General features: G+C 38.7%; 1 protein-coding gene across 4 annotated transcripts in view; it reads right to left on the bottom strand.

Annotated features, from left to right (window-relative positions):
• The window catches only part of Rabgap1 (RAB GTPase activating protein 1), a 159,740-nt gene that overhangs the window by 127,863 nt on the left and 12,664 nt on the right, over positions 1-19,213 (bottom strand). For all 4 annotated transcript variants that reach the window (XM_013021421.1, XM_013021423.1, XM_013021420.1 and 1 more), the window contains one exon: positions 10,183-10,381. In XM_013021421.1, coding sequence (XP_012876875.1) covers positions 10,183-10,332 — 150 coding nt within the window. In that variant the 5' untranslated portion in view covers positions 10,333-10,381. The remainder of the gene's footprint in view (positions 1-10,182; positions 10,382-19,213) is intronic.

Genomic DNA, 19,213 nt, shown 5'->3' with positions numbered 1-19,213 from the left:
GGGGTCTGAACTCTGGGCCTGGGCGCTGTCTCTCAGCTCTTCAGCTCAAGGCTAGCGCTCTACCACTTGAGCCACAGCACCACTTGCGGCTTTTTCTGCTTATGTGATGCTGAGGAATCGAACCCAGGGCCTCATGCATGCAAGGCAAGCACTCTACCACCGAGCCATCTTCCCAGCCCCACATTAAATATTCTGATTCCTAACATTGGAGGTCTTTCCATTTATTTAGATCTTTATAAATTTCAACAATATTTTCATTTTTTTAGTTCAAACTGAACCTTCTTTTTATTATTTTGTCCTTTTGGGTGCTCCTAACTGAATTATGTTCTTGTTATTGGTGATACAGATTTTGAGTGTATGGAAACAGAATTTTTTTCACAATTATTTTCATGATATAATCTTATTGAATATCTATGAATTTTGATTTACAAGCTATGTAGCCTAAACTATGCAACTTCAAACTAGTGTTCCTCCTGCATCAGATTCGAGTGCTGTGTTACAGGTATTAACCACCTTTGCAATAAAGGCATTTACTTCTTTTTTATCCTAAATAGCCAGGTCATAACCGCTTGTACAACACTGAACAGAGGTGATAAATGCAAACACCATTGTCTTGTCCTTAAAATTAGAAGGAAAATACCTATTCTCACCATTAAGTACGATTTTCACTGTAGGTGTTTTATAGATACTCTCTTTTGCACTGGGAAGTTCTGTTGTATTGTTTTGAGGACCTTTTCTTTCATATGCTCACAGAAAAGTATCAGTTTGTCAAATGCTTTTTCTGTTGAAATATCATTTTGAAGGATTTCTATTGAGATAACCACACTTATAAGTTTGTCAGATACTAAACCAACTTGGTCATGTTGTGAAATATGTATTATATGTTGATAAGGTCAATTTTTTAGCATATTATAGAAGATATTTTTACATAATTTCATAAAAATACTGCTATATAACTTCTTTGTGACATTCTTTTCTGATTTTGGTATTAAGGTAATATACTGTCTTCAAAGAATGACTTCGTAAATATTCACTACTTTTCTATTTTATGGTGAAAGTTTGTGATGAACTAATACTATTATTAATATAACTGACAGAATTCAGCACAAAAGCTATCTGTCATTGAACTTTGCTGATACTTTTTTTTTTTTTTTTTTGGGTCCGGTCGTGGGGCCTGAACTCTGGGCCTGAGTGCTGTCCCTCAGCTCTTCAGCTCAAGGCTAGTGCTCTACCACTTGAGCCACAGCACCACCTCCGGCTTTTTTCTTTTTGCTTATGTGGTGTTGGGAATCGAACCCAGGGCCTCAGGCATGCAAGGCAAGCGCTCTTACCACTGAGCCACCTTCCCAGCCCCTGATATTTTTTTGACTATTAATTCAGTCTGTTATTTTGATTCAGACTATATAATCAGTTTTATTACTGTCCTTTTAAAAATATGTTCAGGGCTGGGAAGGCAGCTCAGTGGTAGAGTGCTTGCCTTTCATGCATGAGGCCCTGGGTTCGATTCCTCAGCACCATGTAAGCAAAAAAAGCCAGAAGTGGTGCTGTGGCTCAAGTGGTAGAATGCTAGCCTTGAGCTGAAGAGCTGAGGGACAGTGCCCAGGCCCAGAGTTCAGGCTCCACGACTGACAAAAATAAATAAAATAAAAATATGTTCATTTCATCCATTCATTAGAATATAACTACGGGTTCATGATTCTTTTATGGAAGGCCAGTATAATGTCTCTTATTTCTAAATCTAGTAGTTTGTTTCTTTTTTCTTTATCAATGTTGTGTATTTTCAAAGAAGCAATGTTTGAAGCAACTGATTTCCTCTTCATTCTATTTCACTTTCTGGTCTAGTCTTCTACTTTCTTTCTCTTGATTATTTTCAGCTTAATGTGCCCTTCTTTTACTATTGCCTTAATGTGGAAGGTAACCTTGATTTTATTATTGTTTTAAATGGAAGTTTTAGGGTTTGAACTCAAGACCTTCACTTGCTTGTACAAGACCTTGTACCTAACTTTTGCCTAGTCCAGTTTAAACCATAATCTTCTACTTCCTGAATAGCTAGGACAATAGGCTGTTTACTGGTTGAATGGACACTGATCTCAGTATCCTGAGTAGCTGGAATTACAGAAATGAGTCACTGTCTCCAACAGATCTTTCTTCTTAAGACAGGCATTTATAATTATAAACAAAACAAGTCTTAGCAAATAAAAAAACTGAAACAACTCCCTTTATTCTTTCTGACCAAGATGATATAAAAATAGAATTCGACAGGGGCTGGGAAGGTGGCTCAGTGGTAGAGCGCTTGCTTTGCATGCCTGAGGCCCTGGGTTCGATTCCTCAGCACCACATAAGCAAAAAAGAAAAAAGCCAGAAGTGGCGCTGTGGCTCAAGTGGTAGAGCGCTAGCTAGCCTTGAGCTGAAGAGCTGAGGGACAGCACCCAGGCCCAGAGTTCAGGCCCCAGGATGGACAAAAAAAGAAAAGAAAGAAAGAAATGTAATCATTACCTGCTGTTTATAATTGTAACTCCTCTGTATATCACCTTTATAATAACAATAAAAAGGAGGGAAAAAGTTAATTCCATTTACAAAACCTTCAAAAAATAAAAATATGCAAGTACAAACGCAACAAGAAAGTAAGACTTCTACAATAAAAATTATAAAATCCTGAAGAAATTAATTGAGGATTCCAGAAGATGTAAAGACCTCATTTCAGGATTATGGGAATATTTTGAAAAAGGCCATAACTACCAAAAGCAATATCATTCTAGGCAAAAATAGAAAAAGCAATTGTAAAATTGTAGGGAAGCATAAAAGAATGTAAATAGCAAAAAGAACATTGCTGGAGGCATCACACATTACACTTCAAATTACACTCCACCGATATAGTAAGCAAAATTGTATGGATACTGGCATAAAGCCCAACATGAGACTACTGGAAAAGAACAGAAAACTAAAAAAAAAGCCTGCCCACTGGTGGCTCATGCCTCTAATCCTAGCTACTGAGGAGGCTGAGGTCTGAGGATTGTGGTTTAAAGTCAGTCAGGGAAGAAAAGTCTGGGATACTCTTATCTCCAATAAACTACTCAGAAAAAGCTGAAAGTGGTAAGGAAGCTCAAGTGGTAGAGCGCTCAAGGATAGTGCCAAAACAAACAAAAAATGCTAGCAAGAATGTGGGAGAAAAGGAACCTTTATACACTGTTGTTGAGAATGCAAACTAGTGCAACTACTATGGAAATCAATATGGAGGTTCGTCAAAAACTAAAAATAAACCTTCATTATGACCTGTCCATCTCACTCTTGGGCATATATCCAAAGCACAGTAAATCAATATTCATAAAAGGTATCTGTATAGTCATTTTTACTGTAACTCTGTTCATAATAAAACTGTAGAACTGGTTGAGGTGCCCAACTATCAATGAATGGATAAAGAAAATATGGTATACATACATATACCATGGAATGTTACTCACAGAGAAAAATTAGGTCATTTGTAGGAAAATGGATGGAACTGGAGATCATCACGTTCCATGAGATAAGCCAAGCTCAAAAGGTCAAATATTACATGTTCTCACTCACTTAAGGAGTATAGAACTAAAGTAATGATGAAGATGATGATAATGATAGCAATGGAATGGAATATGAACATATGAGGATTGTTTAGGAAGGAATCACAGGACCAAGGAGAGGGGAAAGAGGGGATACTGAGTAAAGAGGATAGAAGGATATGACCACAGAATAATAAAAGTCACTAAATGTTAATTGAAAAAGGAGGAGGGAAAAGGAAGGGGAATGGAATGTGGTCAATCTAGTCAAAGTGACCTGCATGCATGTATGGAAATAGCACAATGAATCCCCTTAACTTACCAATGTATGCTAATTTTTAAAAAGCAATATCCTTGGTACTGTATGAAATTACCTCAAACATCACATCTTAATTTGCCTGAATCAGCTTCTGATTTATAGCAACTTAATCCTATTGAGATACAGAAGCATTACACCTGCAGCTCTTTTCTCTCCTTTTCTTTAATACTATTACACACAACATCTATAAATTTTACAAATCTACCAGTAACTCTCAATAACTCAGACTTTTTCACTCTATTATTTGTTATGTGTTCTTTGATGTCAATAATTGCTTCAGTGTGCCATGATCCATGCTTATATAAAACAGCAATCTTAATAAATGTGTTCTGACTGCTCTATCCACCAGCCCCACTGTTCCTTATCTCCCTCCTTGGGCCCACTTCTTCCCCTAGACATAATATTGGAAGTAGACCAACTACAAACCCTCCAGTATCCTCTAATTTTTCAAGTGAAATGAGGCCGTGTAAATCCCTCACTTTACATCAAAAGCTAGAAATGATTAGGTCAGTGAGGAAGGCCTACCAAAAACCAAGATGGGCAAAAAGCTAGATTTCTAGTTGTGAATGAAAATGAAAAGTTCTTGAAGGAAATTAAACTTGTCACTACAATGAACACACCAACAAAAAAGAAAAAAATCAGACTCATTGATGACTTAAAGTTTTAGTCATCTAAACAGAAGAGCAAACCAACCAACATTCTCTCAAGCCAAAACACAATCCAGACAAATGTCTTCTCTTCAGTTCTATGAAGGCTGAAAGAGGTAAGGAAACTACTGTAGAAAACTTTAAAGCTAGTAGAGATTTAAGGAGGGAAAAAGCCATCTCTATAACATAAGAGGGCTAGGTAAAGCAACAGGTACTAATATAGCAGCTGCAGAAATTATCCAGAAGAATGGCTAGGACAACTGATAAAAGTAGCTATACCAAACAACAGATTTTCAATGGACATGAAACAGCCTCATGTTGGAAGAAGATGCCATAGAGGACATACATAGCTAGAGAAAAACAACAACAAAACCCAATGTTGAGCTCCAATGTTAGGCAACGTTAAACTATTTTTCTGGTACCAGTACCCAGGTTGAACCTCAGGGCCATTACCTCTAGCTTAGCTTTTTCTGTCACAGTTGGCATTTTACCACATAAACCACACCTTCAATTCCAGCTTTTTGCTAGGTTATAGGAGATAGCCTTGAACCTTGATTCTCAGATCTCAGAGAGTAGACAAGACGATGTATAGCCTCTAGTGCAAGGCTAAAATTCATGGGTGGTTGTTACTGTCTTCTTTTGATGTGTGTGTGCTCTTATTCAGCTTTTTCTGCTCACAGCTGGTACTCTACCACTTGATCCATGTCTCTAGTTCCTAGGCTGGTACCACTAATGATTTTAATGTTCAATTACAATATGAAAACCCTAGAGCACTTATTATTATATTCAATCTATTTTGCCTATGTTCTACAAATATAACAAAGCTTAGATGACAGCACATCTGTTGACAATAATATTTACTGAATGTTTCTTTGTTGAGATGTATTGCTCAGGAAAAATAGGCTCCTTTGAAAATACTATTGCTCACTGACAACGCATCCAAGAAAGAGCTCTACTGGAGAGAATACAAGATTAAAGTTGCTTTCATGTCTGCTAACTCAATATCCATTCAACAATCTATGCATCCAGGAGTAATTTTCTTCAAGTGTTTTTCTTTAAGAAATACACTTATAGTGTATTACAGGGCTCATGCCTGTAATCAGGTAGCTGAGATATGAGGATCCCAGTTCAAAGCCAGCACAGGCAGGGAAGTTGGTGAGACTCTTGTCTCTAACAGACCACCAAAAAGCCGGAAATGGAGCTGTGGTTTAAGTGGTAGAGCATTAACCATGAGCACAAAAGCTGATGGATAGCACCCATGCCCAGCATTAAAAAGGAAAGCCGGGTGCCAGTAGCTCACGCCTGTAATCCTAGCTACTCAGGAGGCTGAGATCTGAGGATCAAGGTTCAAAGCCAGCTGCTGGAAAGGCCGTGAGACACTTATCTCCAATAAATCACCAGAAAATTGGAAGTGGCACTGTGGCTCAAGTGGTGGAGTGCTCACCTTGAGATGAAGAGCTCAGTGACAATGGCCAGGCCAAGTTCACGTCCCACAACCAAAAAAAAAAAAAGGAAGAAAGCAAGCAAGACGGAAAGAAAACTGAAAATAGAAATGGAAGGAGGGAAAGAAGGAAGGAAGGAAAGGAGGGAGAGAGGGAGAAAAGGAAGGAGGGTGGGAGGGAGGGAGGAAGGGAGGAAGGGAGGAAAGAGGGAAGGAAGGAAGGAAAGAAGGAAGGAAGGAAGAAGGGAGGGAGGGAGGGAGGGAAAGAAGGAAAGAAGGAAGGAAGGAGGGAGGGAGGAAGGAAGGCAGGAAGGAAGGCAGGCAGGCAGGCAGGCAGGCAAGCAGACATTTTTTTTTTTAATTTTTGGTCAGTCGTGGGGCTTGAACTCTGGGCCTGGCCACTGTCCCTGAACTCTTCAGCTCAAAGCTAGCACTCTACAACTGGAGCCACAGCACCACTTCTGGTTTTTTAATGTTTAATTGGAGATAAGAGTCTCACAGATTTTCTTGCCCAGGCTGGTTTGAACCACGATCCTCAAATCTTAGCCTCCTGAGGTGCTAGGATTACAGGTGTAAGCCACTGGCACCTGGCTCAGGAAGACATTTTTAAGACTAGAGCTGCTCGAGACAGTGATTTCTCTAAGGAATATGGATAAATTAAAAATCTCCTGAAAAGGGCTGGGAAGGTGGCTCAGTGGTAGAGCGCTTGCCTTGCATGCCTAAGGCCCTGGGTTCGATTCTTCAGCACCACATAAGCAAAAACAAAAAAGCGGGAAGTGGCGCAGTGGCTCAAGTGGTAGAGCACTAGCCTTGAGCTGAAGAGCTGAGGGACGGTGCCCAGGTCTAGAGTTCAGGCCCCACGACTGACCCCAAAAAAAAAAAAAATCTCCTGAAAAGATACAAACATTCTAGATGCCATTAAGATCATTTTCTATTCACAGGAGGAGATCAAATTGAAGTTTGGGAGAAGTTGATTCTATGTATTTGAATAGTTAAGACTTTAGCAGAAGAAGTAACTGCCGATGCAGAACTAGCAAGAAAACTAGGATTCGAAATACAGTAAGCTGGAAGTGGTACTGTGGCTCAAGTGGTAGAGCACTAGCCTTGAGCTGGAGCTGAGGGACAGTGCCCAGACCCAAGGTTCAGGCCCCATGACCGACAAAAAAAGTAAAAAATAAAAAAATACAGTAAACCCAGCTTATTTGTATATTCATTACACACAATTTTGACCAAATGCAGCCAAAAGAAATTTCTGTGCCTGTTATGCAGCTTAGTTGATGCTGAGAAGCTCTCACTCCCTTGTTATCACCTGTTGTGTTTGAACTATATATCCTGAACAATTCAATGTATCCTCAATGGTGGTCTCCTTGAAGCCGTATACCCAGATACCAAAGCCTACCACAAAGAATGAAGTAGTATTTGATTACTACAATCTCCTGATAAAACTTAATAGATGAGGAGGTTCTTGTCATGGATGTGCAAACAAAGTGATTTTTGTCCTTTTTTCCTTTTAATTACTGGAGATTGAGCTCAGGACCCTGCACTTGGCTAGGCAAGTGTTGTACCACTTGAGCTACACCTTTTCTGCTTTACTTCTGAGATAGGGTCTCACATTTTAGCTCAGGCTGGCCTGGATGGAATGTTATCATCTTACTTATGCTCTGGCCTTGCTGGGATGTCAGGCATGTACTAAAACATCCAGTTATTGGTTCAGATGGGGATCTCACAAATTTTTGGCTTCAAATTGTCAACCTCCCAATCTCCACTTCCTTAGTAACTGGGACTACAGTTTTGCGCTGCCACACCTACCTGAGAAAGTAATCTAAGATGCTCTGAATATTGCTGAAATGACAACAAAGGATTTTGAATATTACATAAAGCTAACTAATAAAGCAAAAGCAGGGCAGGACTTCAATTCTGAAAGCAGTTCTTACATGGGTAAAATGCTCTCAAAAAGGTTTGCATGCTACATAAAACATTTTTTTCCATCAAAAGGAAGAGTTAATCCATGCAGCAAAATTCATTGTTGCCTTATTGTAAGAAACTGACTCATTTTTCCTTTCAGCCATCACCACCCTGATCAGTCAGCCTCCTAAGTAGCTGGAAGACAGACATGAGCTACTGGCATCAAGCCTAAAGTATTTTTTTAATTAAAGTGTGAATACTGTTTTCTATTTTTACACAAAATAGTATTGCACACTTAACTGTGTAGTCAAAACATAAGTTCATATGTACTATGAAACCAGAATACTGTGATATTTTCCTGAAATAGTTTAGAACTCAGAAAATCTTCAAGTTGTATCTTCCTGAGGCCAGCCCTAGCAGTTGGTAGGATTTTCTCTGAAATAGCTTATCCCACTGGCTTCTTGTCTTTAGTGTTTCTACCGAGATGTTGGGTATAAATCTTAGGAGGGGTAGAAGAGGAGAGGAGGAGGAGGAGGAATAGGAGAAGTGGGAAGGGAGGGTGTCTCAAAAATATTGAGTCATTTTGCCCATGTAATTGTAACCCCTCTGTACAGTATTTTCACAATAAAAAATATTGAGTCATTTATCTCCAAATACTCTCAAAACTTTATCCTTGTTTTTGGCTTTTAAGTTGTTGTTGTTGTTGTTGTTGTTTTCCCTTGGGTCGGTCATGGGGCTTGAACTCAGGGCATGGGCTCTGTCCCTGGGTTTTTTTTGCTCAAGGTTAGCACTGTACCACTTTGAGCTATAGCTCCAATTCCTGTTTTAGGTGGTTAATTGGAGATAAGAGTCTCATGAACTTTCTTGCCTGGGTTAGCTTCAAACTGCAATCCTCAGATCTCAGACTCCTGAGTAGCTAGGATTATAGATGTGAGCCGCTGGCACCCTGGTGGCTTTTAACAGTTTTAATAAGATGTGCTTCTCTGTGGAGCTCTTTGCATTTATCCCACCTGGAGTTGACTGAATTTTCTGAATGTGTCCAGTGTAACTTTTCATTAAGTTTGAGATGTTTTCAGGCATCATTTCTTTCGATTTTTTTTTGGGGGGGTCCGGTCATGGGGCCTGAACTCTGGGCCTGTGCGCTGTCCCTGAGCTCTTCAGCTCAAGGCTAGCGCTCTACCACTTGAGCCACAGCGCCACCTCCGGCTTGTTTTGTTTTGCTTATGTGGTGCTGGTTCTTTAGCTATTTTTGTCTGTTTATCTTTCTCCCTACTCTTTCTCTCCTACCTCCATTCATGATATTCCCACACAAGTATATCAGTCCACTTCATATTGTCCCAAATTTCTCTTTAGCTCCATTTATTATTCTTCATTGTTTTCTATCTGTTCTTTGGGTAAATTCTAATATTCTCCATGGCTCTCTTCCTCATTCTTTTCAAGTCTTACCTCCTCTCAAGACAATCTCTAAAACAGAATCGGTCATTCACTATTTTTTATTATTTTTCTTTATTCTTCTATATATTTGAGTGAGAATAAAAATATTTTAAGATTTTTTGAAAAAATTTGTTAAAGGCAAAAAACAATCAAAGTCACTCACTTCTTCTTATCCTACTTTTCTTCTTGAGATCTAAACTTACTTGACATATTCCTTTTCTTATTTATTAGTCTATTTCTACCATTTGAATGAAAGCTCTAAGAGGGCAGGTGGTTTGGTCTGAGGCTGTTCACCATTGTATCCCCAGAATAAACTCTTGTTGAATAAACAGATGTAAACAGGAATTAAAATATTTTAATTTCTTATTTTTTAATGACAGCTTTAACAATCTGTTTTTTAATTTATATCCAGAAAGAGCAGAATAATAAATAATACCAGAGTATGGAAAATAAAGTTATAGTTATTTATTTGACTGAGAAATAATCAAAGGCTAGATATTTAAGGTTATATCTTAGTAATCCTAAACTTTTATTTTTCATAACTACCATTATGGACCTTGCCAATACACATATGTGAATACGCATGCACACATGCACATGCCCACGGGCACACACACACAAGGTTCAAAACAAACAAGTACTTCTAAATCAACAGAAAAGTGAAAACAAAATTAAAATTATAAATGTTTATCCTTACTTCTAGTGTTGATAGGAGTATTGGAAAATTTAAATGCTAATAAAAATAAAAATCCTTAATGTGAGTTTCTTGTTAAGTATATATAATGCAAACATTACATTGATTACATGTTCTCATTTTCCCTGCCATTCCTCTTTTCTATTAAGGCTGTGTCTATAATGGCTTTACAAGAGGAAACAAAGTAAACTTAATTTATGAAGTTTTACCTTGAGTCCTGTTTTCTCATCATCACTTCCATTATTTGTAGATGGTGTTTCATCTCCTTGCCTGGAAACCAAGACAAAATCTTCACTATTAAGGGTAGATACTGAGTCTGAGGAGACACTGATTTTTCCAACAGAAGCCTTGTCATCCATAACTCAAGAATGAAGTTCAACTCATGAATGATTAAATATTTTTAAATGCCTGAAAAACAAAAATCATAAAGATACTCAGATAGAATGTCTGCTGGATATTCACTTATGCTCTAAATTCCTGCTAAACCCATATGGAAAAATATTTTTTAATGCTGCCAATATATTTTCCCAGGACAGTACAAAATCATTCCCATTACCTACAACCTGGGCTCCTTACTCTGATATTAAGGAAATTTTAACTAGGCAGGGTCAAGATATTTTGACTTCAAATAAATTACATATTTCTTTCAGAATAACCTTTGTTTATGGGGTATGAACTTTTGTGCTTTTTCCTTTCATGTGTAAAGCTGAGCACATAAGTAAAATGAAAGTACTTGGTTACTGTGAAAGTCTAATAACTAAGGTATTCCTAACATCAATACTTAAATTTAAAATACTTTGATCATTTTAGCAAATGCAAGTTCACACTAATACAAAGAGAGATAAATTCAAAGCAGTAATTCTAGAACCAGAAATAGCTTACATAGCAAGCAATCAGAAGTCCGTAACAAACTCAATCCCTCTATAGCAGGGTTCTTAGAATAAAACTCAAAATGAACATTATCCAATAAATGAGTTTCATGCCAAAAAAAAAATCCCAAGAAAACGTATAAAGATGTGTCATTTATGAAAAGGCATTCAATTATTTATTGACTAAAAGTTAAACTCAAATTCATCTTCATATTTTTAATCTGCTTCTGTATACTTTGTGGGCAATGTTTCCATTTGCTTGCCAAAAACTCAACTAAACAAAGCAACATTACACTATTAGGAGTGTTAACCAATTAAAAACAGAGCCATAGCACTAGACTCAAAACATCAGTAGGATTCTGAGAGTGTTTAATCTTGCCAATTGAAAAGTCCTGATTTATGCTTGGGGTGGGGGTGGGGAGTGGGAGGAGGAGAGAGAGGGAGAAGGAAAGAGAAAGAAAGAAAGAAAAGAGAAAGAGAGAGACAAAGACAGAGAGTTGGTCTTAAGGCTTGAACTCAGGTCACTGGTCATTGTCCTTTTTTTTTTTTGGTTGGTCGTGGGGCCTGAACTCTGGGCCTGGGCGCTGTCCCTCAGCTCTTCAGCTCAAGGCTAGCGCTCTACCACTCGAGCCACAGACCCACTTCCGGCTTTTTTCTTTTTGCTTATGTGGTGCTGAGGAATCGAACCCAGGGCCTCAGGCATGCAAGGCAAGCACTCTACCACTGGGCCACCTTCCCAGCCCGGCCTTGGGACTTTTAATGAATATTTATTTGTTGACTATACTTCATATGACAAACGCTATTTTTCCTTACAAGACCTAAATAAAACACTTAATGGTAGGCATTACAGAATTGCTGAGTACTAGAGTTGAAAGAAGACTTGATTTCAATACTGTTCAACAGAGAAGGAACGTTATTAACTAGTTAATGACATAGCTAACATAGAATCTCAGTCCCTAATGCTTTTTAAATTATTTCCCCTGTTTAAAGGTTATACCACATATCTACATTTTATAAAACCAAATTATAAATATATAGTATGGCATAAAAAAAAAACCACAAAGTGGCACTGTGGCTCAAGTGGTAGAATGCTCACCTTGAGCCTCAAAGCGCAGGGACAGTGCCCAACCCCAGAGTTCAAGCCCCATGACCACCAAAAAAACACAAATAAAACCCCCAAACACTTGAAAATGGCCAAGTATGGTGGTACACAGCTATAATACCAGCTACTTGGGAGGTGAGATAGGGAGGATCAAGCCCATTTCAGGTAAAAAGTTAGCAAGGCCGCACCTCAAACAATAATCTGGGCATGGTGGTCCACCTTCCGTCCTCAAACAACAGTTAAGTTTTGAGAAGATTTTTGCAAGGCTCTGTCACTTCAGCCATGCCCTGGTCCTTTTCTTTCTAGTCCTGTGCCTCCCAGGTATCTGGGACTACAAGAAAGTACCACCCTTACAAGTAAAGGAGTATTTCTTTTCTAGAAATTATATTTCAAGCCGGGCACTGGTGGTTCACACCTGCAATCCTAGCTACTAAAAAGGCTGAGAATTGAGGATCACAGTTCAAAGCCAGCCTGGGCAGGAAAGTCCGTGAGACTCTTATCTCCAACCGGAAGAGGAGAAAACCAGAAATGGCTGGCGCTGTGGCTCAAGTGGTAGAGCGCTTGCCTTGAGCTGAAGAGCTGAGAGACAGTGCCCAGGCCCAGAGTTCAAAACTCATAATCAGGTTAAAAAAATGTATTTTAAATTATGTTTTCATGTCTAATCAATGTGATTAACAGTATAACACCAGAAAGCCAAGGGAAATTGTCTAAAGATATGAAATGAAACACTAAAAAGTTTCTATAATATTCCAAACTCAGAAATAATATACTTAGGATTTATAAGATAGAACAAAGACTTGGCAGGCTCAAAGCTCTGCTTATTTTCTTTGAGAAGGCGACAGGAAAATACACTTTATAAGATACTTTACTGTTTGTTTTGGCAACTCAAAGTAATTGAATCACTCAGCAGGAATGAGGTTTATAAAACACACACACACCCACACCCACTAAAACTTCTTTTCTCCAGCCACCAGAGACAGAGGTAAGGAGATAAACAGTCGATGAATACCACAACACCACAAGTTCTGGGTAAGATCCTCCCTTTCCTGTCCTCCAAAAAGTGAAGAGGTAGGCTAGAACCTGGTATACCTCTGGCAACACTTTATAGATACAACCTCTGTCTTAAGAACCTAAGGAGTAATTTCTGTTCTAAATTCCTTGTCAGTCACCATAAGCAGCCCTGAATCTGTTTCTTCATCCTCCAGTCAATAATTCCAGTTTCCATGGACAACTACTAAAGTACAGCTTCCTTGCAACTGCGCTGCCAAATTCCCTCCTACCATTCTCCACAGCACGTCTCATCATTTGATCACTTCACATTTTAGTCAAATGTAAGACAGAATTTAAGCTCCTTTTTGATATTTCATTAACTATTATGTATTTAATACCTGAAACAATGTCTGATGCAGTAGGTGTTCAAATATTCATTACAGAAATAGGATAAACAGCCAATGAAGATGGAAAAGAGTAAGAATATACCATTTCTGGGTATATACCCAAAGGAATGCAGGTCAGCACACAATATAAATGTCTACACCCATGTTTATAACAGCACTCTTTACACAGCCACACTATGAAACCAGCCTAGGTAACTATCAACTAATGAATGGTATCTATACATAACTATCTATACATGAAGTATTATGAAGACATATGGAAGAATGAAATGTGTTGTCTGTAGGAAAATGGATGGAAACAGAAATCATCATATTAAGTGAAACAGACTGAAAAAGAGAAAAAGCATGTCTCTATCCTATGTGGAATCTAGACCTTAAGAAAAGTGACATGAGTGTAAAATGGGAACTGTCTAGATCTGGGAACCAGTGGAAGAGGGGAGGGCAAAAGAAGAGAGTTGAAAAGGGTGAATATGACTAATGTACTTTATACAGCGGAATGAAAGAGAAAACTGAAATCCATTAAAACTGTTTAAAAAAGAAAAAAAAGAAAAATAATAGAAAGAGTGGATTTCATCAATATACATTATTTGTATTGTAGAAATACCATAATGAAACTTTGTACAATAAATATACACTAATAAAAAACATACAATGAAAAAGTAAGATTCTTTCTCACCATGTAACCCAGACTGGCACTAAACATTCTGTCTGCCTCACTCCAGACTGCTGGGATTATGAGTATGTGCCTCCATGCTCAGCTAAGACCACCTTTTATAAAGTGAAAGAATAGCAGTCACATCTGTGATCATAAACCAAGCAATCAGGAGTCAGAGAGGGAGGGAGAGTCATATTATGTCAGTTATTATAGAAATTATTAAGGATTATACATACAAATCTTTATACACACTGCATATTATAAGGAAGTGGTAGATACCTGCCTAGCAAGTGGAAAGCTACAAGTTCAAACACAAGTACTTTTTATCTTTCTTGCTGTTCTTTTTAATGTACTTATAATGTACTGTGTGATTTTTTTTTTGTTTCTTTGTATGTTCTTCCCCATGGTATAACCCCTTTTGTCACTGTATTTGAGTCTGGTGTCCTGCATCTTGTATATACATTTTTCTAAGGGAAATAACAAAATGCTGAAATAAGGATACAGGTTGACCCACTGTAACAATGAGATGTACAAGACACTATGTTGAAAACAAACTTTACAACTTTGGGGGGGAGGGGGGAATTGGGGAAGTGGGGAGGAAAGGGATGGTAGGGGAAAAACAAAGGAGAGGGTAATAATGCTCGATAGGAAATGGACTCATTACTTTGCTAGTGTAACTGCAACCCCTCTGTACAGTATCTTTACAATTATATATATTTCAAAACCACAAGTACTGCCAAAAAATAAACTAAAACCACAACAACAACAAAATAGGATTGGGCAATATAGCTCAATTAGTAGAGCACATCCAGCTTTTCAAAAACAAGACTTCCAATTCAAAATCACTTAACAGATATCAACTGAATTAAGTAATCCAATTATTGGGACAAAATATATAGATTTCCCAATATAACATCTAATATGCTTAAGTAAACATAAAGTGCCAGAAATTTCATGCCTATTATCCCAGCTCTTGGGGAACTGAAACTGAGACAGTAGGACCTCGAGTTTGAGTCAGCTCTGTAGTAAGGCACTAACTGAAAGAAAGGAGGGGGGGAGTGTATGTGTGTTTATATATGTGTGTGAGAGAGACGTGAAGAGGGAGGGAAGGGAAAAGAGAGTGAAGGAAGGAATTCCTTCTACAATATCAAAATTCTTTGTTTTGTTTGTGCTAGTCCTGGGGCTTGAACTGTCCCTGAGCTTTTTACACTCTATCACGTTGAGGCACAGCGCCATTTCCAGCTTTTGGGGTAGTAACTGGTCGGTAAGAGACTTACAGACTTTCCTGCCCCAGCTGGCTTCAAACTGTGATCCTTAGATCTCGGCATTGGTCCCTGGCCTCAACTATTTGGGCACAGGGTTCTTGTGCTTTACTCCTATTGCCTTCATACCATTGCTTACTGGCAGCTCTCAAAACACTTGACTGGTTGATACTCTAAATGGTGGATTCCTCATCCATGGGTTCAACTGAGGCCCAAAAATATTCAGGAAAAAGGAACACTGTATCCATGCTGAATATGTGCACACCTTTCCTTCTTTATATTATTCCCCACACTGTATAGCATAACTATTAGTAGTTCCATTCTATTGAGTATTCTAAGTAATAACGGAGATGATTTAAAGTACATGAGAGGATAAGCAAGGATATATGCAAATACTGACATTTTGGGTAAGGGGTTTAGGACATGGATAATGATCAGAAAAGACTTATTTTTTTTCTTTTTTGTCGGTCATGGGGCTTGAACTCTGGGCCTGGGTACTAACCCTCAGCTCTTCAGCTCAAGGCTAGCGCTCTACTACTTGAGCCACAGTGCCACTTCCGGTTTTCTGAGTTGTTTATTGGAGACGGACTTTGCTGCCCAGGCTGGCTTTGAACCTCGATCCTCAGATCTCAGGCCCCTGAGTAGCTAGGATTACAGGCATGAGCCTCCAGTACCTGGCTTAGGTACTTTTTTTTTTTTTCCTCCTACTGGTGTTGATCTTTCCACTTACACCAGAGATGCCAGGTGTAAACCACTGTATCCAGCTATTGTGTTTCTCTATGCCACTGGTCATAAAAGACATCCCAGTCATTAGTTGAAATGTCTCTCAAAAAATTCTTTTTATCCAGGCTGGCCTCAAACAGAGATCTCCTGATCTCCAACTCTCAAGTAGCTAGGATTACATGCTTAATATACCACACTCATCTCATTTTTGTTTTTTGAAACAAAGTATTATGTGTAGCTGTCCTCAAACTAGCAATCCTTTTGTCTCAGCTTCCAGAATACTGGGATTACAACAGGTATCACCATATCTGGCTAAATAACTATCCTATGTGTGCCTATCTTTATCAAGACCCTCAACTACCAGCCCCCCAAAAAACAATCACACAATAAGAAAACTATCTCACCAAACATTTTCACCACTTTCCTCCCAGCCCTTGTGATTATGATGTTCAAAAAAGCGAATTTTAAGCTAGGTGCATCGTAGCTTCTCAGTAGCCTCGATCTGAAGATTGAGGTTTGAAGCCAGCCTGGGCAGGAAAGTCTGTGAAACTCTTATATGCAATAAATGACTTGCAAAAGGCTGGAAGTGGTACAGTGGCTCAAGGGTAGAGTGCTAGCCTTGAGCTGAAAAGCTGAAGGTTAGTGCCATGGCCCTGAGTTCAAGACAGACAGACAGACAGAGAGGGGAAGGAGGGAAGGATGGAGAAGGAGAGGGAGAGAGAAAGAGAGGAGGGGAAGGAAGGGAGAGGAAGGGAGGAGAGGAAGGAGGGGGTAAGAGGGGAGGGAGGCAGGGAGGGGAGCGAGGGTGGGGAGACAAGGAAGAGAGGGGAGGGAAGGAAAGGAAGGGAGGAGGGAGGGAAGGAAGGAAGGAAGGAAGGAAGGAAATTTTGTAGTCTGGTAGGCAAAAGAATACAATTTTATGAAATCTTGCAGATTCTTAAAAATTCTTGCTAAATCTAAAAGGAAAGTAATACTAATTATTAAGCTTCAATTGTGTGTCGAATATGGTAGTAAAATGATCAGCTTGCAGTATTACTAATGTCACACTAACTCTGCAGATAGGTATTAGCTTCATATGACAAATAGATGCTTCAACAGAGTAAGTACTTACCTTAACTTCACACAGAAAATGGTGGAGTTTTGTCCAAACTCAAGTATCTAGCTGCTTCTGACCTTTTCTTAATTATCTCTCTTATCTCTATTCTTTCCCCATTCCAATCCATTATCTATGCTACTACCAGTTGTATTCTTCTAAAACAATAATCTGGTAATATGACTCCAGAAAATAGAGTAAGAAATACCAAAATGTTCAAGTCTCAAAGGCCCCACAGCCAGCTACTTCTTGTAGACTTTGTAGTTTCTAAAAATAAAACAAGAAGCTCAGCGACTTGCCTTTTATCCTAGCTACTCAGGAGGCCGAGATATGGAGGATAAGAGCTTGAAGACAGCCCAGGCAGAAAATTAATTATATCTTCAAAATAATCAGCAAAAAAAGCAGGGCTGGAGATGTAGCTCAGAGCACCATCAGAGTATGCAAGCCAAACAAACATGAGGCCCTAAGTTCAAGCCCCAGTACAAGCAAACAATAAAACAAAACCCCCAAAAGGAGTGGGGTTTAGTATCCTCAGCATGTGTGAGACTCTGGGTTCAATCTCCAGCACCACAAAATCAAACAAAAGCACAGAACACTATAAAATACCATATTACGGCTGGGTGTGATAATGCAAGGCCTACAATCTTAACTACTTAGGAGGCCAGGAAAGGGGAATCAAAAATAACAGACTAGCTGAAAAAACTAAAAACAAAAAGAATGGGATACTGTCAAAGGGGGAAGAGTGTTTGCCAAGTAAGTAAAAAGGCTCCTGAGTTCAAGCCTCAGTACAGAAAACAAAAACAAAAACAACCCCCCTCCCCACACAGCAACAAAAGCCCATATTGTACTAGTCTTTCTTTTTCCCCCCATTTCTGACTTCAACTTTGTTTTCAAACTACTTGAGTTTTCACATTTAACTCTTACAATCGGTTCTTGAAGAGGGTGGGACAAATCTAAAAGAACATATTGGAAAACTATTGCATTTCTGAAAACATTCCTTTCTATCAAACTAACGTAAACAATAGAGATGTTTTTGTTTTAAATGAATCTGACAAGGATATTTCTTTTAATTATTTCAGTGAGCTATGAGAACCTAACCGATTTAAGCTTCTGATTAATTTTGAAAATTATAAACAAAAGAAAACTTAACCATGGTTGTTGTACTTGGTAATTAAAAGGGAACTACTTGTGCAAGATTCTTCCGCAAAACACTATAAATTGTTTTTAAAGTAACAAAATAAAGTGTATCTAAGTAAGAGTCGTTCATAGACCAACTTTAATCCTTCTCTGAACTATTAAGTGGCTTTTTTTTTTGTTAGATGTAGATGAACAAGATATCAGAATTAGCCAGGTGCCAGTGGCTCACACCTGTAAATCTTAGTTACTCTGAAGGCTGAAACCTGGAAGACAGGAGGTTGAAGCCAGCTTAAATTAAAGACCTTCAGATTCTATCTCAAATTAACCAGTAAAATGAGGGACTGGAAGTGTGACTCAAGTAGAGCGCAGTCACAAGCAAACTGAGCAAGAGCACAAGGCCTTGAGTTCAAAGCCCAAACTGGCAGAAAATAAAACAAAAAAACACTTGAATTAAATATAGCAATTTGCAATTTTCTTCTTACATATTTTACAAGTTGTAATCTTTCTGTATTGATAGTTTAACTTTACCTTTTTAAGCCATTTTACATATATGGTATACTGTGGCAATAAGTACAACTACAATATTACGCCTCCCCACGGATCAATCCCTAGAAGGATTTCATCTTCAATTCAAACACTATCCCATGAGGGGCTGGGAAGGTATCTCAGTGGTAGAGTGCTCGCCTTGCATGCATGAGACCCTGGGTTCGAATCCTCAGCACCACATAAGCAGAAAAAGCTGGAAGTGGCGCTGTGGCTCAAGTGGTAGAACACTAGCCTTAAGTTGAAAAGCTGAGGGACAGTGCCCAGGCCCAGAGTTCAGGCACCATGATTGGCACAAAAAAAAAAAAAAAAGTCCTGAGGAATCATCTTACAAACAAAAAAAACACTATCCCATGAACATTAACTCCCCATTTGCCTCTCCCTCTAAAATGAGCAGTCACAAGGGCCAACTATATCCAAAATGATTTTGCTACTTGCTGTCTAATATGAACGTGATAC

This window comes from Dipodomys ordii, unplaced genomic scaffold (genome assembly GCF_000151885.1).
Source record: "Dipodomys ordii isolate 6190 unplaced genomic scaffold, Dord_2.0 Scaffold55, whole genome shotgun sequence".
NCBI lineage: Eukaryota > Metazoa > Chordata > Mammalia > Rodentia > Heteromyidae > Dipodomys > Dipodomys ordii.
The sequence above is the reverse complement of the archived record's forward strand: the minus strand, read 5'-3'. Positions and strand labels throughout refer to the sequence as shown.